Source organism: Euprymna scolopes, chromosome 13 (genome assembly GCF_053919585.1).
Source record: "Euprymna scolopes isolate OS-2025 chromosome 13, ASM5391958v1, whole genome shotgun sequence".
NCBI classification, from domain to species: domain Eukaryota; kingdom Metazoa; phylum Mollusca; class Cephalopoda; order Sepiida; family Sepiolidae; genus Euprymna; species Euprymna scolopes.
In genome coordinates this window covers 1514124-1538284 of record NC_136494.1, presented here as the reverse complement: position 1 = coordinate 1538284, position 24161 = coordinate 1514124, and the positions used below count along the sequence as shown (strand labels likewise).

At 32.4% G+C, this 24161-nt stretch overlaps 1 protein-coding gene across 1 annotated transcript in view; it reads right to left on the bottom strand.

Moving 5' to 3' along the window:
* LOC145291917 (syntaxin-8-like) overlaps window positions 1-24161 on the bottom strand; it is a 190834-nt gene that overhangs the window by 95274 nt on the left and 71399 nt on the right. Inside the window, exon 7 of the mRNA XM_080137763.1 lies at window positions 23921-24022. Coding sequence (XP_079993889.1) covers window positions 23921-24022 — 102 coding nt within the window. The remainder of the gene's footprint in view (window positions 1-23920; window positions 24023-24161) is intronic.

The window sequence follows — 24161 nt, the reverse complement described above, 5'->3', positions numbered from 1 at the left end:
CTGATTACACTGAGCTAGTGTTCTGGAGCTTTAGAGAAAAATTATATGTCATTAGACGCAACTCTAAGTCTTATATATTTTTATGGAAATTGCTCCAGACAAGGCTTCAAGTCACTTGATGTAAAGAGCTTAAAAATATAAATACCACCTCAAGGTCAAAAACTAGGTAACAATAAATGTTAGATAGATAAATTCCAATCTAGAAAAGAGCAATTTTTTCTGCTTTATCATAAATATTAATCATGAAATATAAGGATTAAAGGACAGAATAAGGAAAGTAAGAGTTCCATAAATAAATAGTTGTAGGGATATTATTGTTATTTTCATGGCAAGTGCTCGACTGAACTCCAATTTATGCCTTCCCCCTTGCCAAACTCTCACAAAAAAAAAAACACTCAACTAGCTACAACCATTACATAAGATTTCCCTCACTCTCTATCTGTGCTTAAATCTAAACACAGATTCCATGAACAAAACTTCTTTCCCAGAACTGCCCACCTGTGGAACACTGTTTCACTGGCTTGCTTCCCGATTGAATATAACATAGTAGCCTTCAAATGCAATGTAAACAAGTTCTTGTTGAGCCGTCCCCATAAATAATCAAATTCTACTTAATTTACACCATTAACGATTATTACGCTATCACCTTACATTCATTAACCCTTATCCTCGAGTAGCCTTCGGGCCTTGATAAGTGGTGACTCCCAAGTAAAAAAAAAAAACAAGCTGGGGTCCCCTTCCACGAGTGAAAAATTTACTTTCTCTATGACTAATTTTTGTGCAAAATGTTAAAAAAAATATATATAAGGCATGGTTATTGAGAAAAGTGAAAAAAAAAAAAAAAAAATGAATGGATGAACGATTTGGGGGCAATTTTTCCCCTATAATGGCCCCTAGGGGGCAAACAAAGTTATCCCGGGGAAAATCCGTTTCCAAGGCATGGTTATCGAGAAAAGTGCGAACAAACAGACAAACAGGAGTGAATTACTAGGTCTAATCTCTCCTTTGTGAGGGGACCAAAAAGGGCTTGTGTTTGGGAGAGATGGAAAACAATTATCGGTTATTTGGATCATCCATAACTATAAAAGTCTGATTCTCATAAATACATCGTGGTTTTATTATTAGATTGGGTCAGAAAAGACACAGATGAATTATAGGTTATCTGGGTCATCGGTAACTTTATTATGGGCTAGTGTCTAAAAGAGATGAAGATGACTTATTATTTAGGCCATTCAAATCATCATAAACAAATGTAGGGATGACATTTACATGCAACAAACTAAAAATGGCTAAAGTCTGAAATTCGCATTTAAAAAAATACATTATGTCCCCCCCCCAATCCGGCCTTTCAGCATTCTTATTTCCAGAGCTACAAGTAGAACTATCTCCTCCATAACTAATAAATTCCATCAGATTTCCACAGAGGAAAACCCTTGGACTCTTCTTTCTCCAATTCAGGGTGTAATACTGGAAGAAATATTACGTACAAGCAACAACCTCTGCAAAGCTAAGAAGGAAGAACTGTAAAGAGGAAAGGGATTTATTATTGGCTAAATGCATATAGATTGATCAGAAGAGGAAATGAATCCGCAACCCCCCTCCCTCCGGCAACTCACTCATTCACTTCCCAAACCTTGAACTTGAGAATTTACAATTCTGAACCTAACCGTTACCCCCCCCCCCGACCCCTACACTTGACACCTCCTTCCCTTCTCACTATCTCCTTTTCCTTCTTGTTAAAGCTTCCAGATTTTAGTTTCCCTTGGAGATCCTCTCAAACCCCGATCACCCAACGGACCTCCATTTCATTTTCTGCATGAGTAATTTTTAGGAGGTGAGATTAGCATAATTATGAGCTGGCAGGAGTGAATTGCCAATAAAGAAAGAATTGATCCTAAAAGTATCTGAACAGTGGTGGGAAGAGTTCATTATCAATGGTAGGAGGGGTGAAAATAGAAAGTCAGATATTCAACCTATAAGAACACAAAATGACAAATTATATATATACATATATATCTATATATATATATATATACCTAATGGTTCTCATACTATATATATATATATATATATATATATATATTAGTAAAACCCTGGAATACAACATTAAAAATTAGTAACAAAACACAGTACAGTATATAATACACATGTATATTATAAATAACACTATAAGGCGGGGCAAATACCGTAACCGAGGGGGGGGGGCGGAAAAACATTGTATTTCACATCGTAACATGTAAAAAACCGTATACTAGGGCCACTGAACCCCGGGGTTCTACTATATATATATATATATATATATATATATATATATAATTATTTTTTACTATAATAATTAAATACCTACAGACACTAGTGTTTCATCCTTTCGGGAATCTTCAGTGGAGGGTGTCACGATTAATACCAGTCGAACGATTTGAACCCCGCAACATGAGACATCTCTGGCTCGATTATACATTATATATATATATATATATATATATATATATATATATATATGTGAGAGAGAGAGAGAGAGAGAGAGAGAGAGAGAGAGAGAGAGAGAGAGAGAGAAATATATGTTCGTCTGCTTCATCATCTTAAATATTATGCAATCATGCACAAGTAGAATTAAGTGTAACAGTTAAATGAAACAAAGTATCAAATAATAAACCATAAAAACGAATAATTAATTAATGAAAGTTCGTTTTTCAAACCAATATGCAAATTAGTTAACCTTTATTTAATTGGTCGCATATTCAATCTATAAGAACAGAAAATGGCAACAAATATATGTCTTGAAAGTTTCTTTAAAAAAAAAAAAAAAAAAAAAAAATGTTCTTTGTTGAAACATTATTTTGTCAGTAAGTCAGTTAATCTCCCGTATTGCTGAATTGTTTTTCTTGCATGAACAAACAATAAATCAACGGGATCATCAGTTGTTTACCATGAAACACTGGGAGATGTAAAAACAAAACAGTATATTAAATCATGGTTCCCCAGCAGTGTTGATCAAACACCACCTCCCTCAAAACACATGAACAAAGATAAATCTAGGCTAACCATGTCATTTAAAAAATTATTCTTACTTATGCCATCTGTGCCTTTCTCTACAAGTTAATGGGTCTTAGGTTCAATCCATTCTACTACTTATCACCCTCCCTTCTTTGTTATGTATACTAGCAGGCAATCCGGCATTGCCCGGTCGTAAAATATGTATAAATATTATATTTTGATTAATGCAGATTTCTTATTTATTAGAAACAAAAATATCATAAGTCAGTGTTATTTTGAAGGAACATGGTCATCAGACATGTAGATAATTGGGTGAAAAGATGAATGTGTGATTTTGCGACAATTAGATTTTGCGACTTTCAGTCGATGGGATTCACACAAATCTTGGAGCTTACTTTTGCTGTTAGAATTCTTTGATTTTCTTCAAAAAAAAAAAAAAAAAAAAAAAAAAAAAAAAAAAACGGCGAGAACTTATGCAACAACTTCATATAATGGACTCTCCCATTGATTTCAATGAATGAGGTTCCGCCACAATGACCAAGTTGTTTGGAAATCCACACGGATGATTTGTTTATAGTGGTGAACGCTTTGTAAAGAACCAACCACACTTTTTGGTATTACTGCTAATCTTTGTTGGTGCAAATGGCTACCACAAGACAGAGTATGCAGTAGACTGCAGGTTTTTACATCAGAGTTTTCCTTCTCCTAGATGCATGTCTCAAGGAAGACTGGGGGTGCATCTCTCTCAGTGAATTCTTGCATGCCCAGATACCAACCTGGAAATTTCTACGACTCGGCGTCTAGCCTTCCTAAATACTCATATATATATATATATATTATATATATATATATATATATATATATATATATATATATATATATATATATATATAAAATAAAAGTTACAATAAGTTTACTAAGGTAATCAAAATGGTAAACTCAAAATATATTATAAATATTAAAGAGTTAATATTTACAAGTAAAATAAACTCAGCCAGGTATAAAAAGCTCAATAAAACCGAAAAGGAAATAGAGCTTATAATATGAACAAATGATTGAATTCCAAATCATTAAAAGAAAAGTACTAGAGATAATTCATTCCATTTGCACTTTTTTCCAAGGAACTCTGCCTTTTGGATGATTTTGGACCATTTGGAATTTACCCAGTGGATTGAAATTTTAAATTCGACCGTTTTGGATTTTACCATTTTTGGATTTTTACCCTTCACCGGACTATCCATTCATGTGAAATCTTTTTATTATTTTTCTTTTGCCTCCTGTTCCCCTTACCGCGCCCTTTTTTTAACCAAGTAAGATCTTTGACTTACTTGTAGTTTCATTAAATACTTTTATATGCAAAATCCGATCCTGCATTTTGCTAATTCCTGCCCTCTGATGAGAAGGAGAGTATTTCTTTGAAACTCCGCGGATTAAGGACTATCCACTTATCTTGTGCTTCCTTTTTTAAAATTAAATATGTTTTTAACTCTTTTTAAAGATGTCTTTTAACATATTTTATTAATCATTTGTTCATCTATATATATATATATATACATATATATACACACACAGACACACACTAGTACTGATATATATATATATATATATATATATTATTTCGAATCTTGCCAGATTCAGCCACTGATGAGTCATAGATGACGAAACACGTGTCAGTGGATAATTATATTTTAAAAACAATACATATGCCTCTCCCTATTTGGGGGTACCAAATTGGTCAAAGGGGAAATTATTCTCAACTCGCATTTAGGTAAAAATGCACTTTCGTATAAATAATTGAATTCGTTCAAAAAGTATCGCAAAACAAATAACATCTACGTAAATCACGATATATTCAGTAGTCACGTGAGATGGCCAAGTGGTAGAGGATTACGCTTCTTATCATGGGGTCCTGATTTCGAATCTCGCTAGATTGGGGCCATTGATGAGTTGTAGACGATGAAACACGTATCAGTCAATAATCATATTTTAAAAACAATATATATATATATATATATATATATATAGATAGATAGATATTTTTCTTCATTAAAAACAAGCAAAAGTTATAACCCGTTGACTTTGATGGCTGAATATGGTTAAATCTGTGTTCATTTTTGGATAAATTACTAATCCCTATTAATCTCTGTGTTTCGAATGGATACCATAATACTTAGTTCGCTGCACCTTATAACAAAGGTACATACAAAATTTTAGCCAAATCGGCCGAGTAGTTTTTGAGAAATTAAAAGTCACAGAACCGCGCTAGGGGCCTCAAATGTTTGGATTTTTTATGAGCCATTTTTTTATAGGTCTTTAGCCAGTTGAAATTGTTTTTAAGTGGTCAAAAATGGGTTAAAATTGAAAAAAATCATTAAACATTTTGTATATTCATCTTAGTTTATTTTTAATCGGTTTATATGCGTGTCACATCGGTACAATGATAACGTCACCAGCTTTGAATGCTACAGTTCTGCTGATGGCACCTAAATAATTTTTTTTTTTTTACTTTTGAAATCATGACTATAAAATAATATATACAGAATATGGACGAATTAAAATCATACTCAAGTGTATTTTACACCCGGGCAAAGCCCCCACCCCACCCCCACGCTAGTATATATAGATTTGGTATTTGAAATGAAAACAGTAATGTTTGAATCAAGGAAGCCAATAGTAAAAATAATGAAGTTATGGTGGGTTCGAATGGAAGTGAAATAATCTTGCTGGCCATTTTTTTTTTTTTTCAGAGGCATATCTCTGAATCTGGTCGTGATTAAAAATGGAGTAACCATCTTCACAATAACGTGCTGCCATTTCCAGAAAGCTCAAGGGGGACGAAGAGGATTAACAGTCTGAGATTTTATTAATCGTAAAGTCGAAACGCATTCATCTGGTGGCCATCAGATGCAGACAACGCCGACTGATCCGGCTTCAAGAGTTATTAACTTGGCTAAGTGGGTGCCAAGTTATTGCTTGTTACACCAGCCGACATCAGAACAAGACAATCCGAAGGATTCTCAAGTGGGAATATCCAGAGAAATTATTTACTTCAGAAAAGAAAGAGTGGAGAGGGAATTCTAGGGCCAAAATGGATGAGTGCTTTAGAAGGGTTTGGAAAAGATGTGTGCAGAAAATGATAAAATATCTTTCGGATTAACTTTTATATGGAAATTGGAAGATTATTGGAAAGTGAGGAAATGGAAAGGTAAGGGCTAGTAAAAAAAAAAAGGAGGGGAGTTATAAGAGAAATAAGAATACGAAAAGTTGTGAAAGACAGAAAAATGAAAAAGGTGTCAGAAGAATAAAAGGGAGAAAAGAACAAAATGGAGGAAAAGGAAGAGAAGAAATAGGGAAAGAAAAGGATAGAAAGAAAGAATAATAAGAATAGACAGAGAATGGGGAGGGAAGAGAAATAGCAAAAAAGAAAAAAAGAGAGAGAAATGATTGGAGGGGGATAGATAAGTAATGGAAGCAGGGAGAAATTGTGCGATGAGCATGAGAAAAAAAGAAAAATTTGACGGTGGAGGGGGGGAGAAACGAGTGGAGGGAGGGGGTTGCATAGAAAAAACGGGTGTAGGAAAAGAAAGAGAAATGAGGTTGAGGAGATGAAAATGAAGAGGAAGGAGGGGAAAGAGAAATGAGGAGGATGTACACTGATTCACAAATTAATTTTCATACTGAAAACGGACTTGTATAGACTTTTCTTTCAGCATGATTTCTACCTATATATGTATATATATTCAAAAGAAATCTACATTCAATAAATAAACTCATTTTTTTTTTTTTTTTTTTACACACTTATCAAGGCCAGGAAGCCACTCAGGGATAAGGGTTATTGCATGTACAGTATGTTGTACGTTAGTGTTGAGATTTCATATAGTGTCTACTTAAGGGGGCGGTTCATCAGGAATTTGTTTACGCTGGATTTGAAGACATCCAAGTTGTAGTCAGGTGGGAAACAGGCAGATGGAACAGAGTTCCACTGGCGTGCTGTTCTAAGAAAGAAGCTGTGTTCATGGAATCTACGTTTTGATTTAGGCACAGATAGAGAGTGGGGAAAATTTTTGACAGTGGCTTCAGCTAGACGGGTGTTTTTCGTAAAAGATTGGCGAGGGGGGACCAGAGATTGGAGCTCAGACGAGCACTTGCCATGGAAATAACGGTAAAACAAAGACAGGGTCGCAACGTCTCTTCTGTGGAAGAGAGGTTGCAGGGAAGAGAAAAGGACATCCCCCACTAACCCACAAAGTCTATTTTGTACTCTGTCAAGGCAGGATAGGCTGTTTTTAGCAGCTCCTGCCCAGATATGGCAGCAGTATTCCATCCTTGGACGTACTTGGCTTTTATATAGATAGAGAATTGCATCAGTAGTGAGATATCTTCTGGAGCGGTAGAAGGAACCCACCATCTTTCCAGCGACCTTGGTAACAGACTCATTTGCATATTACATTAAAGAAAATCTATTTTAATAATTAGTTCGATTTATTGTTTATTATAATAGAATCGTTTTAGTTGTTCTCTCTAGAAATATTATTTAAAGTTGATTTATTTAATTTATTTTCAATTATTAATAGCTGACAACAGTTATGTTTAAAACCGGAAGTAGCTTATTTAAGTTACGCATGTGAAAGTTATTTGTCCCGAGAGTTACTTTGCGTTCGATTTTAATAGACGAAGATGGCTGTGTTTTTGCTTCCCTAGTTCCAACGTTGTCACTTTTCGTAACATGTTAAAATATTTAGTGTATCTTAAATAGTATGTGACTAATCCCTCCGTCTGGTAATATGTTTCGACCGGGCAACGCTGGGTCTATACAGCTAGTATATAAAGTTAAGTGTGTATATATGTTTATTACAATAGAAAAATGCATGAAAAGTAATATGATTAAGCTTAAACATGGAAAAGCAAAGATCATCATCAATGTTCTGATCCCCATCTGGCATCAATTAAAATGAATGGCTCTCGTCTTGGGGAGGCCTCAAGTTTTGACAGGCTTCTAGGCTTCACCTTTACTCCTGATCTTAAATAGAATACGTACATCAAATCTGTTGCCAAGGCCGCTGGAAAAATGGTCGGATCCTTCTATCGATCCAGTAGATATCTCACTGCTGATGCAATTCTCTATCTATATAAGAGCCAGATACGTCCAAGGATGGAATACTGTTGCCACATATGGGCAGGAGCTGCTAGAAAAGACTTGTCCTGCCTTGATAGGGTTCAGAATAGACTTCGTGGCCTGGTGGGAGATGTCCTTTTCTCTTCGCTGCAACCTCTATCTCACAGAAGAGATGTTGCGAGTTTGTCTCTGCTTTATCGTTATTTTCATGGAAAGTGTTCAACTGAGCTTCAATCTATGGTCCCCCCTCGCCAAACTTTCACAAGAAACACTAGACTAGCTGAAAACATTATCAATAATTTTCCCCACTCTTTATCTGTACCTAAACCTAAACATAGATTCCATGATCAAAGCTTCTTTCTTAGAACTGCACGCCTGTGGAATTGTCTTTAGTTTTCCTGCTTTCCAGCTTTCTATAATATGGTTGTCTTCAAGTCCAATGTGAACAAGTTTCTGATGAGCCGTTCCACTTAAGTTAACAAATTTACCGAACTTCCATTACTATCGATTACTATATTGTCCTTTTGACTACTCTACACTCTTTAACCCTTGAGTGGCCTATCGGCCTTGATAAGTGGTGACGTCTATGTAAAAAAAAAAAAAACTAGTTGTTAAAACTGGAAAAGAAAAGGAAAAGATATTCTAGTAAAATCTATATATCTATAAAAGTGAACGTATCTGTGTGTCTGTGTACATTTCCCTATGCAATAACTCTGTCAATTTTTAGTCTACAGACTCGAAATTTGATATACAGGGTACTGAGATTTGGGAAAATCGATGTGATCGGTTTTTGGACAGAAATTTGGCGATTAAAGTGTCAAAGTTCAACGATTTGACATTCGAGAACTCTACCAAACTTCTCCGACAATTTGAGGTCTACACACTTGAAATTTTAGATATAGGTTCCTTGAACATGGATCTTACTTAATAACTTGAGTTGAGCCCAAAACAATAAATTTTAAGGGGCCATAATAGGGGTCAAAGTTTTAAAAAAATTGACCTCTGTGGTCTCCTCCAAATTACTCAAACAATTTCTGGTCCTAAATATTTGAAATTTTACATAAAGGGTATTCAAAGAAAGGGCAAGCTTTTTCATCAGTTTGGGTTGAAAATGTTTAGTTACCAATATATAAATGTATATATGTATGTCTGTTTGCATGTCTGCCTTAAACTTTCATTAGAAGCGATGGATTTTACCAAGATCAGTATCGTTTTAAAGTTCGACCTTTCATACAACAAATATTGAAAAATTGGCTAAAAACATTAATATCTTCTCCTTCAACTAGGCACTTTTCTACAGGGGGGGGGGCACTTTTTTCGCTGATATTTTTTAAAGTTATCCTCTCCTTTAGATTGTCTAGCTTTAATTTAAAAAAAAGTCGCTTCCGGTTTGGCGGTGGTCATAACAGCATAAACGTTAGGTTTTACCCTGTTCTTTTCCTCCTTTATGGTACGGGTTTGAGCCTGCCTTCCTACTACCACTTTTTTTTTTTTTTTTTGCTCAACATACACATCCAAACACCCGGGCAACGCCGGGCTGAAATGCTAGTATATAATAAATTTATAACTTAAAATATTGCAACATTAAGAATTGATTATATAATGTTATGAATTGAATTTTTTTTTAAATTCTTAATGCTGCAATATATTTTAAGTTATAAATTTATTATATTTTTTACTATAATATCTTGTCCTTTTCTTTCCCAGTTTTAACAACTAGTCCCTTACTTTTCCATGTTTAAGCCTAATCATATTACATTTCATGCTCACATTTTTCTCTTGTAATCCATGATTTTTCCAGGCTTCCAGTAAATTCACTTGTTCTTTACTTAATTTCAGTCTTATTTTTTTGCCCCCATAAACTCATATGTAATAACAATGTATGCCACTCATCTGCTTTCAATAAAATATCCCCAATTATCTCCCTTTCATTCTCTCTGTTTCATTTGTTATTTCTTTTTTCGCGAGAGCAGTGAGTTAGTAGCAACAATAGTCGCTGAAGCGACGTGGTTGCTATGGAAACCAGTCATCAAAAGCGTCGCTCAGCTCCTTACATATTTTTATGATTTTCAACACCAGAAAATTCCTCATAACTTTTGTTCTACTGAACGAAAATTGAAAATTTTTTTTCACAATATAGCTGAGAAGGTGATCTATAAACTGTAATAATTGTTTGAAATTTGGTTGAAAAATGAGTGAGCGGTGAAGCTTTAAAGCAGTTCTAAATGACTAAAACTGCCACTTACACATATATTCAAACACGGTAGTGTTTGAATGAGATATATATATATATATATATATATATATATATATATATATATATATATATATATATACACACACAGACACACATGTATATTGTTTCAGTATTTATTTCAACACTGCTTAATACAAGGGTCTGTGTAGCTGACTTGCTTTAAGTATATTTCTATATGTGTGTGCGTTTTATAAGGAAGGGTGCTTATTTAGAATTACACTTAACTAAAAGGAAAAAATAAAGAAAAATTTGTATGGCGTACATACTCATGACAAAACGAAAATGTCATATTCCAAAAATCATATGAATTGATCAAGTATTTTTTTTTAATTAATAAAATCAAATTTTACAATTTTTAGCAATTAATAATTTTAGGCAGCCATAGCACGGTTCATAAATCTCAGTAGTCGAATTAAATTGTCTGCCCTTGAATTCTAAAAACATGGCGACTGACGGCTCTACAGTCTTATTAGTCATAAAATTTTATTTTTTTTATTAAAAAAAAAAACTATTCTATCAATTTATATGATTTTTGGAATATAACATCTTTATTCATAGATTAGAAATATTTGTTTGTATTTTCTGTATATTTTTTTATAATAAAGTCGAATTCAAAATAAGAAATACAAGTATAAAAGATAACCGCGTCAATTCCCAAGTGAAAAACAAATAGCGCAGCGAAAAAGAAAAACAGAAAAAAGTCAAAACAAAAAGCAAAAATGTGATTGGAATCATGTCAGTAACAGATTGGTGGATTGTTCAGTGGGTGGGGGTGGGTTGCGTTCTGCTCACAGATTGAAATCCAATCAGAATCAGATCAAGACGTTTCCCCAATGTCAGTCAGTGACAACGATCCTTCACAACAATTCTTTGAATGCCAGAAATTATGAAGACAAAGATAAATCTTAAACGAAAAAAAAAAAAAATAGAAATAAAAGAATAAAAAAAAAATAATTAAGCTAAAGTTAGTATTTCTTTTCTATTGTTATTTTATGTATTTTATTAATTTATTTTTTTTTTACTAATCGGTCGCTACTTATTAAGGCTAGAAACCATTCAAAAATAAAAAAAATTACTACTACTAATAATAATAACACCTGAGAGTATCCTGTATCTCTACAAAGTCACAATTCGTCCATGCATGGAGTATTATTGCCACATCTGCACTGGTGCATCTACCACTAGTATCTGTTCTTCTTCAACAAGGTTAAAAAAAAGTCTCCAATCTAATAGGTTCCGCACTATCAACCAAACTCCAACCTCTGTCCCATCACCACAATGTTGCATCCCTGTTCTTTTTTACAAGTACTTTAATAGAGTGTGTTCAGGCGAACTCATTGCACTCGACATACAAAAAATGAATTAATTATTTGAATCTTCCTCCTCCTCCGAACAGATACTACACTTTGAATTATTTAATTTGATTTATTTTATTCATAATGTTTGGTTTAGTTGCTTTGCAGCATATCAACCCTTTTTTTAGTTATTTAATTGCGAATCCAGGAATTTTGGTAAAAGTTTTTATACTTCAAGTTCTTTATATCTTCAAAGATTTATTTATGGTGTTTGCTTTGGTTTGGTTATGCAGAGAAAAATTATTGTTTTTGGTTTAGCAGAACATGATTGAGTTTATCAAAGGAAAAGAAACAAAACCACAGCATCAATGTCTGGTGCATTTTAGGTTAGTAAGCAGATATCTTTAGATAACCTGGTCTAGCGGCACCAGGTACAAATTATTTATTCACACATAAATAACTTATAAAATAATTTAACAAGATATAGAAAAGAAATGTTAAGTTAATAGAACAATGCAGAGATGTCACGGATAGACTCACACTGAAACAACTTAAGGTATAATGGAATAGCTCAGTCTACAATAATATCCACCACGCATGTTTGAAAGACAAACTCACTTCCCGAAATATACAGCATCACGGATATCATATCATTAGCCATAGTTATTAATGGTTGAGAAGGTTTCTTGTAATTAAGGAAACGAGCTTAGTCTTGGCAGCATTGAACATTACAAACCATTTTTGACTCCATTCCACTACAGACTGTAGGTCTTTCTGTAGGGTTTCTGCTATTGCCTTATGTAGAATAATCAAAAGAACTGTGTTAGTCAATAACACACAACAACAATAACAATAATAGCAGCAACACTTACCAAGGGTCCAGCTTATGCACAAGACAGACACCAGATTGAGCTGGACTGAGGACTTGTATTTATGTACAAGCATATCCAATCAGGTGATTCAGCCAATCACAATCCAAGGAATAGACTGGCCCATGTGTGCACAATGGAATCTCCCATTGTGCCATAAATAGTTCTCCTCTTTCATGAGAAGTAACTTTAGTCTTTGTCAAGTTATCCACAACTTGAACGCTGACCGAAAGTCCACTACACAATCCAACACCTTTGCTATTGCCTTAGATATGTGGTCAGTTGTTTTCCCCTCATGCCTGTTATAGAGCATAGTGTCATCAGTAAATATACTCATCTCAGAGAAAATTTCATCAGGGAAGTCATTTATGAATATCAGGAATAATAAAGGTCCAAGGATCGACCCCGAAGGTGCACCCACATGTATCTCGTATTGTTTTGGCATATGTCCATCGAGGACAACTTGGATTCGTCTCTTAAGAACAGTTTCTTTCCAAGAACTTCTGGGCTTTTGAATTCACTTCCAGGTTCCTGCTTCCCCAACTGTACTGACATGCAGAAGTTCAAGTGTAGTGTAAACAAACATCTTGCTGCTCAACTCCCTACATAATATCCTTGCAATCATGTCCCAAATAGTAGCCCCCTACATCAAAGTGACACCATGACTTGATTGGGATGAAAATGCAATAAAAAAGGAAAAACAAAAAAAATATAACACCTGACGCAAGTAGAACATAAGAAAATATTACATGTAGAAAGTTATATATATATATATATATTTTACATGGAAGTCACCACTTATCAAGGCCCAGAGGCCACTCGGGGATAAGGGTTATTGCGTGTCCAGTAACCAATGGGACAATATCGTTGTAATCATTAGTAATGGAGATCTGATAAAGTGTCTTACTTAAGGAAACGGTTTATCAGGAATTTGTTTATGTTGGACTTGAAACCATCCAAATTGTAGTCAGGTGGGAAACAGGCAAACGAAAGAGTTCCACAGGCGTGCACTTCTAAGAAAGAAGCTTTGTTCATGGAATCTACGTTTTCATTTAGGTACAGATAAAGAGTGGGGAAAATTACTGATAGTGGTTTCAACTAGACGGGTATTTTTTGTGAAAGATTGGTGAGAGGGGACCAGAGATTGTTGCTCAGACAAGCACTTCCCATAGAAATAATGATAAAACAATGACAGGCTTGCAACATCACTTCTGTGGGAAAGAGGCTGCAGGGAAGAGAAAAGGGAATCCCCCACTAGGCTACAAAGTCTATTTTGTACTCTGTTAAGGCAAGATAGGCTGTTTTTAGCAGCTCCTGTCCAGATATGGCAGCAGTACTCCATCCTTGGACGTACTTGGCTTTTATATATATGATTGTACACACACACATGTATTGAATAAATGAAGTGAAACTGTATGGCCGATTCCACGATTATATCTTAAGTTGCTAGAAGTTGCTTTTAACTAGATATATTTTGACGCATTTCTCTAAGAAAGAACTTGAATGCCCACTGGACACTATCGTCGAGTGTCTAAGGTCTTTTTGTACAGGGGTCTATGAGGACAACCTGGCAGGAAGATACTTCTCCATACAAGTGAACTTGAACCAAATATTCAAAATTACATAATATTCACTGCCTAAATACAATCTCATCAGTATGGCTAATCTTCATTGCCTCATATGAAGAATCGTGCACCCATGTTGTCCATAGTAAGAGCACAAAGCTGGATTCTTCACCAGACTAGATGAATTCTTATCTTGAAGACAAAGAGACCACAAGAAAGATATATTATAACATATTTAAATGGTCAATTGGAGAGAGGAAAATTATGTGTTCAACTTCTTTACTAACTCAGTGTTTGGGAAGTAAAGGAAAACTTCAATGAAATATTCAAATATTTATGCAGCTCAAATAGAGATTAAGTGTTAGCCTCTTGATTTCTTAGAAATTTGACTGAAGTAAAATGAAATGAAAAAAAAAATATTGTTCCCTCATGTTTTCATTATTTGTTCATCACTTTTGAGTAAGTAGAAACCGCAATACCACATTTACTCTTTGATGGGCTACCCTACTTAAAATATTCTCAATCGTTTAAAAATTAAATTTACAAATACAGTTTGATTCTAGGGTCAGATATAAATGTTGTCTTTGTTATTTTGTTGATAAAAATGTTGTTGTTCAAAATTGGAGAATCATTCAAACACAAGAGTTATTTTCTTAAAAAAATTTTTTTTTTTTCCTTTAAAATATGAAAGCAAAAATAGGAATAAAAGTTTAAAAAAAAAAAAAAAACGAAAAAATATAAAATTTTTAAAAAAAGGAGTGTCTTCGATTTTCAGAGAAAAATCTTGGTTCGTTTGTCTAACAGAGTAGTGAACCAAGTGGAGTTTGAGCTCAGAACTATTACTAAATTCGAAATGGAGGAAAGACAAAAAAACGCAGAAAATGGAAGAGCACAGTTTTAAAAAAATCAAAACAAAACTGTTTTTGTTTAAAGTTTTTTTTTTACTCGTTTTCTTGTAATGTAATTTAAATTTTCATTTTATTAGTCCGCAATACATTGTAGTTTACATTGCACTGTAGAGAACCTACTGTTGATTTTATACAATTATTTTTATATAATGGCTTTAATTAAAGTTTCAAATGCAAAAGTCAAGTATCATAGTTCAATTAAACAGGAACATTCATTTCGAAAATGCCTCTGTCTTAACAAAAAAGCAACCTACTGTTGATTTTATATACTGGATCTGTCTGCTTGTGCATTGATAAAATTTCTCAAATACAATTGAGATTTTAGGCTGTATAAAAGTGTTAATTTTGGTCAATATTGGATTGTTCCTTCTTTTATTGATTTTTTTTTTTTTTTTTTTTCAAAGCGAAAAAATCCGATTAAAGTAACATTCTGATACAAAACCTATCTAAGAACATTCCCAGATACATAAAGTACATTTATGTGAAATTTTAAAAAATATCTGCTCGGTCATTTTGGAGTTCGTAGGGAACTCACACGCGCGTGCGCACACACAAAGATTAAGTGCCTTTTCTGTATCTAAGTAGACTAGTCGAGAGACCTAATGTTGCTTCGGCTTGAATGAGGATCAACAGATTTTCCACACTTCCAATACTTTTATTGTCATCAAAATCAGGGCAATCACCCATTCGTCATTTAAATCAAATCGGGAGGAAACTTCACATGTGACTTCTTCCACAATTCATTCATTGTAGTCTACATTGCACTGTAGAGAACCTACTGTTTATTTTATGAAATCATTTTTATATAATGACTTGAATTAAAGTTTAAAATGCAAAAATCAAGTATCATGGTTCAGTTATGCACTAAACAGGAACATTCATTTTGAATGTGCTTCTGTCTTATCAAAGAACCTACTGTTGATTTTATATGCCAGACCTTTTTACTTGTGCGGTGATAAAACTATTTAAATGCACTCTGATGTTAAACTGTATAAGGGTGTTAACTTTAGTCAAAATCGGACGGTTCCTACTTTAAAGGGATTTTTTTGGATTATCGATTTTTATATGAAATTTTTTAAATATCAGCCCAGCTGCTTTGGAGTCCATAGGGAACGAACTCACACACAAACAAAGTGCCTTTTATATATAAGTAAAGATTGCAAAAGTTATGAAAAATAATCAAATAGAAAAATAATTTAAAGTAAAAATAGAATTTATCAAATTATCAAGTTTTTACCGTATGTTTTTAATGTGGAAAAGTTGTGCAACCAATTCTGTATGACAAACTGACTTATCTCCCTTGTTTTCTTTCAAATCCACCATTGAATAAAACAGAAAATGTCCAACTGCTAGTCTTTACAATCTTTTTCTGAAAAATACATCTAGCACATCTTTTACTGGATCATTTTATTATAATTTATACTAATTTCGACGTGATATGTAAGAATATATTATTGTTTTTTTTTTTTTTTTTTTTTTACCTGAAATGCATTTGTTTAAAAACGTGGTATACTACACAAGTATTGAACTTGTATATATATACCACTATGCACACACCTGCAAACATAACATGACACAACACGATTTTTTTCAAAAAGAAATATTTGTTACATTAATTGATTACTATTGTCCTTGTTCTTTTCTTTATCATGTCGTCAAGCATTTTAACACGAATTAAAACGGGACTCTTTATTTGATCTACAAAGGCAAACAGTTTTTTTTATTCCAGTCTATCGTTTCAGTGGATATAGGGCACAGTTTCTGGTGCTTTTTTTGGGGGGAGGGGGGGCTTGTTTTTTTATTTATTTGTTTCATGGCATATCAAGCATTTTTACCAATGAGCCACCATTTATCAAAGCCAAAAGCAACTCAAGGATAAGAGTTAATGGGATGGACGGATTGTCAGTTGAATTTTTTTTCTTTTATCAAGCGATGGTCATAAAACCGTTAGTAATAAATAGAGGCTACTAAGCTAATTAGGAAATGCATAAAACTTAGGAATATCATGATAGCCAATATAAAACTCCAAAGATTTGACAGTGACACATGTCATTTATGAGGCAGCACGTTCAAGACTGCAGAACACAATGTTGAAGGAGATCATCGGTACTGTTGTGATTATGCAGAGGGTCTAATGTGAATGTATATTGTAACAGGTTTGGTCTGTTCAGCCGCAGCACAGGATGGGATTTAACCATTACAGTGTGGCAAGAACCATGAAATCTCTGTCCCATCGACGAAATGTTGCATCCATTTGCCTGTTCTTCAAGTATTTTAATGCCGAATGCTCCAACGAACTATAAGCACTTGTACCCCCTCGAAGTAAATAACCTCTACAAACCTGATAAGCAGCAAAGTCCCACCCCTACACAGTAGAGATCTGTAGATGTAAGAAAGCCTTCTACTCTAATAGTTTCTTCCCCAGAACTGCTACACTTTGGAACTCCCTCACAGAATTCTTCTTTCCCAACTGCACCGACATGCAGAAGTTCAAGTGTAATGTGGGCAGACAGCTTGCTGCTTAACTCCCTACATAGTGTCCCTGCAACTTATGTCCCCGATAGTAGTCCCCTACATCAAAGTGGCACTGTGCCTTGTTTGGGGTGAAAATGGAATTTTTTTAAAATTAAAAAAAAAAAAGGCAACAGAAGCAATTGTTATATTCCAATGAGTAGACAGCAGATCAGAGGGAACATTATTTTAGTAGAGAATATGTAGTACATACAGTGCCATGCAAAGTACTGAATGCATTACATTTTTCTTCATAATTTTAATTACGGTTCAAGATTTTACCTAAAATTCGATCAGTATATTCCTATTACTATTCTAAGTAATACTCGAGGTAGTAATTACAAAATTAAAGTTTAGAAAGTTTATATTAAAGGAAAAATATAAATCAACTAACACAAAAGTATTGGATACATTGATTTAATATTTGGTTGCATAGCCTTTATTGCGTTCAACAGCTTCTAATCGCTTTCTATAGTTGCACACGTTTTTTTGCACAGATATGCAGGTATTTTGCGCCATTCTTCTTTGCAGAACTGTTCTAGTTGTTGAATATTTTGTGGATTCCTCTTGTGAACATTGATCTTCAATATTTTCCACAAATTTTCAATTGGATTGAAGTCTGGAGACTGACTGGGCCAAATAAGAACATCAACTCCGTTATTTCTAAGCCATTCTTTGGTTAGTTTGGCAGTATGCTTGGGATCATTGTCCTGCTGAAACACGAAATTGCTATTATGTCCCAACAAATCAGCAGATTTCTGGAGATCTTTCTCAAAAAGCTCCCTGTACATACGCCCATACATTGATGATTTCGAGTTCACCAGTACCTTTGGATGAAAACACCTCCATACTATAATCGACAAACTTTACCGTATGAATGGTATTCTTTCTGTTATAGGCGGTTGCCATTTTTACACCATACATGTGTTGCTGTGTTTCTTCCAAAGATTTCGATTTTTGTTTCGTCTGACCAGATTACCCTGTTCCAAAATTCTTGGGGTTGTCCCCCATGTTTTAACGTAATTCAAACGTGATCTGACATGTTTAAGCTTAAATAATGGAACTTTTCTTGAGGACCTCGATACAAAACCTGCACGATTTAGAACTCTACTGATTGTATCCTTGCTCACATTAATTCCAGCTTCTCTAAGGTCGGATTGAATTTCATCACGAGTAAGAAAAGTTTTTTTTTGTACCTTTCTACTTACCTACCTTGATTTTTTTTCGTTTAATTTTCTTGGCCGACCACATCTTGGAAGATTTGCAACAGCTTCACCAGGGTTTTTAAACTTTCTAATAAGGTTTCCAACTTTACTAAGTGGTAGATTAAGTTCCCTTGATATTATTCGATACCCTTTTCCTTCTTTGTGCTTATCAATGATTTTTTGACAAACATCTATTGACAACTCTTTAGTTTTAGCCATTTTTATAAATGAACTGGTTGACTTTGAAGGAGTGAGCCCGAACTGGAAGAATTTTATAAAATTATTTTAATATAAAGCTCTCTGATTTTTTTTTTTTTTGATTTTTTTTTTTTACACAGTGATCACCACTTATCAAGGCCCGGAAGCCACTCAGGGATAAGGGTTATTGCAAGTACATCACGTTAGTGAGGAGATTTTATGAAGTGTTTAATTAGGGGGGGCGGTTCATTAGGAATTTGTTAACATTAGACTTGAAGACATCCAAGTTGTAGTCCGGAGGGAAGCAGGCAGACGGAACAGAGTTCCACAGGCGTGCAGTTCTAAGAAAGAAGCTTTGCTCATGAAATCCGCGTTTTGATTTAGGCACAGATATAGAGTGGGGGAAATTTTTCACAGTGGATTCAGCTAGACGGGTGTTTTTCGTGAAAGTTTGGCGAGGGGGGACCAGGGATTGGAGTTCAGACGAGCACCTGCCATGAAAATAACGATAAAACAAGGATAGGCTCGCAACGTCTCTTCTGTGGGAGAGGGGTTGCAGGGTAGAGAAAAGAGCATCCCCCACTAAACCACGAAGTCTATTTTGTACTCTGTCAAGGCATGATAGGCTGTTTTTGGCAGCTCCTGCCCAGATATGGCAACAGTATTCCATCCTTGGCCGTACTTGGCTTTTATATAGATTGGTCAGTGATAACTCGTTTGCATTATTGCAACACGCTAAGCAAAAGTCATTTAAATTTATTTCAGAAAAATAATTTTTTTAAAGTGTATCCAATACTTTTGCATTTGTTAATTCATATTTTTCCTTAAATATAAACTTTCTAAACTTGGATTTTGTAATTACTACTCCAAATATAATTTAGAATAGTAATAGGAATATACTGTGTCCGATGGCACGATGCTGTAGATACTCAAGAGAATCAGAGAACACCTTGCTAAAGGGAAATGTATTCCAAGTGGGAACATATCATTGCGTTGTAAAGCCTAGTTAACAAATGCCATTCAGGATAACACGTAAAGCTCCCTATTGTCTCTGTTGGATATATAAGACAAGTTGTCATCAAACGCAAGATTGCTAGATATTATTAATCCCAGATAGTTATGACATTTTAAGATACAAATGTGTCTTGAAACCAAATCTCACGGACCGGAACAGGAAAGAGATATCTAGAGGACAATAGCACAACTGTTTTTGCTGGCTTGGACGACATACCTCAGTCCCTCGTCCACTCAGACACTCAAAAGCAAGCAATGACTGATGATGAATATTATGAGAGGATTGAAAATGGTGAACAGAATGAACGGTTTATAACAATTATTTGTTGACATGAGATGGGAAGACAATTACATTATAGTCTGAGGAAAACAGTCTTGTGGTTATATGTTTCAAAGACAAGAAGTTCTTGGAAAGAAACTCTGCTCATGGAAAATCCATTTGGAGAAGGAAAGAAAGTTTTTTTGCTGTTATAGTGGGAAGACAAGTTAACCAATGCTGATATGCAATACCTATTGTACATGGTTTTTTCTTTGTATAAAGGGCAAACGTGTGTGTGTGTTTGTATGTCCATTAAAAACTTTTGCCATCCACATCGAAGCAGTGCAAACGTGCTACCGTTAGAAAGAGCCATCTCTCTGACACATAATATCAAAAAATTGGAAAAATTTGTCAATTATTTCATGTAAAAATGTTGTGTTGTTTGAAATGGGGGGGGGTCAGGTGTAAATCTGGCTTTTGATGCGGTTTGCAAACTGTGCATGCGCAAACAGTCGTTTTGTTGTTTCGTTTTAAAAAGCTAAATTTGCAGCATCATAATATCTGTGTCATCGTGTCCAATCGATAACGCGTTTGCTTGCAAATGTAAGTAATGCGAGTTCACGCCCAGCAAGCAACATTTTGTTTTTGTTTTGTTCATTTTTTTTTTTTTTGCTTACAAAATTTTGCTTTCGGTTTCACTTCTGGCTGATGGCACTCAAGTCCTTTTTTTTTGTACGACCAGGCAATGCAGGGTGCTCCACCCCTGCTTGTGATTTAATAAATCCATTACAAAAAAAGCCGAACCTATGCTATTGCATTTATATTGGAAACCAAAGCTTAGTCAATGCTCAATTCAGTTTACACTATTATTTCAGACCAACAATGCTCAAGTTTACAAAAAATAATGGGTTTGGTACATTTTGGCATCACCGGTTCAGTGTGGTCAAATTAGCGCTTCATCATTATAGTCAAAGTTTTTTATTTTTTCTTTGAATAAAATTGAAATAAAGATTATTAAAAGAAAACAATTTGATTTAAAAAAAAAAAAATTAATAACTGTGCTTATTTAAAGCACAACACAAAAATAAGACAACACTCGGTCGTCAACAATAAGATTATATTCTTTCATGGGATATCAACACTTCTTAATATTTATTTCCAAATCCTTTCATCTTGGTAAACGTTGCTATGCCTCAAAATTTTTCAGATATTTAAATTTTTGGTATTTGTTTTATCTCCATATTTATGATATAACAACAATAAGATTATATTTTCATATTGTTTTTATTAATTTAAAAAATTCATCAGAAAATAATAAACCAAAAAGAGTTTTGCCAAAAACATGATTTTTCTTAAAAACAGTTAAAGGGATATATTTTCAGATTGATTTTTAATTTTTCTTAAAAAACAGTTAAAGTGATATATTTTCATATTGATTTTTAATTTTTCTTAAAAACAGTTAAAGTGATATATTTTCATATTGATTTTTAATTTTTTTTAAAAACAGTTAAAGTGATATATTTTCATATTGATTTTTAATTTTTTTTAAAAACAGTTAAAGTGATATATTTTCAGATTGATTTTTAATTTTTTTTAAAAACAGTTAAAGTGATATATTTTTATATTGATTTTTAATTTTTCTTAAAAACAGTTAAAGTGATATATTTTTATATTGATTTTTAATTTTTCTTAAAAACAGTTAAAGTGATATATTTTCATATTGATTTTTAATTTTTTTTAAAAACAGTTAAAGTAATATATTTTCAGATTGATTTTTAATTTTTCTTAAAAAACAGTTAAAGTGATATATTTTCATATTGATTTTTAATTTTTCTTAAAAACAGTTAAAGTGATATATTTTTATATTGATTTTTAATTTTTCTTAAAAACAGTTAAAGTGATATATTTTCATATTGATTTTTACTTTTTTTAAAAACCGTTAAAGTGATATATTTTTATATTGATTTTTAATTTTTCTTAAAAACAGTTAAAGTGATATATTTTCAGATTGATTTTTAATTTTTTTTAAAAAACAGTTAAAGTGATATATTTTCATATTGATTTTTAATTTTTTTTAAAAACAGTTAAAGTGATATATTTTCATATTGATTTTTAATTTTTCTAAAAAACAGTTAAAGTGATATATTTTTATATTGATTTTTAATTTTTTTTAAAAACAGTTAAAGTGATATATTTTTATATTGATTTTTAATTTTTCTTAGAAACAGTTAAAGTGATATATTTTTATATTGATTTTTAATTTTTCTTAAAAACAGTTAAAGTGATATATTTTCAGATTGATTTTTAATTTTTCTTAAAAAACAGTTAAAGTGATATATTTTCAGATTGATTTTTAATTTTTCTTAAAAACAGTTAAAGTGATATATTTTCATATTGATTTTTAATTTTTCTTAAAAACAGTTAAAGTGATATATTTTTATATTGATTTTTACTTTTTCTTAAAAACAGTTAAAATGATATATTTTTATATTGATTTTTAATTTTTTTTAAAAACAGTTAAAGTGATATATTTTTATATTGATTTTTAATTTTTTTTAAAAACAGTTAAAGTGATATATTTTCATATTGATTTTTAATTTTTTTTTAAAAACAGTTAAAGTGATATATTTTTATATTGATTTTTAATTTTCTTAAAAACAGTTAAAGTGATATATTTTTATATTGATTTTTAATTTTTCTTAAAAACAGTTAAAGTGATATATTTTCATATTGATTTTTAATTTTTCTTAAAAACAGTTAAAGTGATATATTTTCAGATTGATTTTTAATTTTTCTTAAAAACAGTTAAAGTGATATATTTTCATATTGATTTTTAATTTTATCTTAAAAACAGTTAAAGTGATATATTTTCATATTGATTTTTAATTTTTCTTAAAAACAGTTAAAGTGATATATTTTTATATTGATTTTTAATTTTTCTTAAAAACAGTTAAAGTGATATATTTTCAGATTGATTTTTAATTTTTCTTAAAAACAGTTAAAGTGATATATTTTTATATTGATTTTTAATTTTTCTTAAAAACAGTTAAAGTGATATATTTTCAGATTGATTTTTAATTTTTCTTAAAAAACAGTTAAAGTGATATATTTTCATATTGATTTTTAATTTTTCTTAAAAACAGTTAAAGTGATATATTTTTATATTGATTTTTAATTTTTCTTAAAAACAGTTAAAGTGATATATTTTTATATTGATTTTTAATTTTTCTTAAAAACAGTTAAAGTGATATATTTTTATATTGATTTTTAATTTTTCTTAAAAACAGTTAAAGTGATATATTTTTATATTGATTTTTAATTTTTCTTAAAAACAGTTAAAGTGATATATTTTCAATATTGATTTTAATTTTTGTAAAAAGTTATAAAATCTTTATAAAAATGTGACTGGCATGGCCGATTTGGCATCGATTATGCCGAAACATCCCATTCCCAAAAATAACATGGCTATGCTATTCAACATGTTGTCTTGAATATATATTCCAAAATTCATAATGTCTAGTCCATTAGTTTAGTTAAACTCAACGATAAAATATAAACATATACACATACCTCATTTTATCTAAGTGATAAAATTAACAAAATAAATAAAATATGTATGTTACTTATCTTGTTGTCTAGAATATATATTCCAAAATTCATAATGATCAGTTCATTAGTTTAAGAGATTACCGTTTATATAAAGAGATGAAGAAAGTGTCATTTACTTACTGCAGGTGCCAGTTTTTCTGTCCACGATGTTAATGTGCCTCCTTTCTTTGATGAGTCGTTCGTTTGTTCGGTCCATGTGATCGCCAAGGTCATCAATTATTTCTAGAGAGAAACAGAAAAATAAAAAAAACATAAGTATATATAAAAATATATATAGCTGGTAGGAATTATCACTTCCTATACTGATGATTGCATAAGTATCTGTAGATATTCAAATAATTGTCAGCATTTATTTATAAAA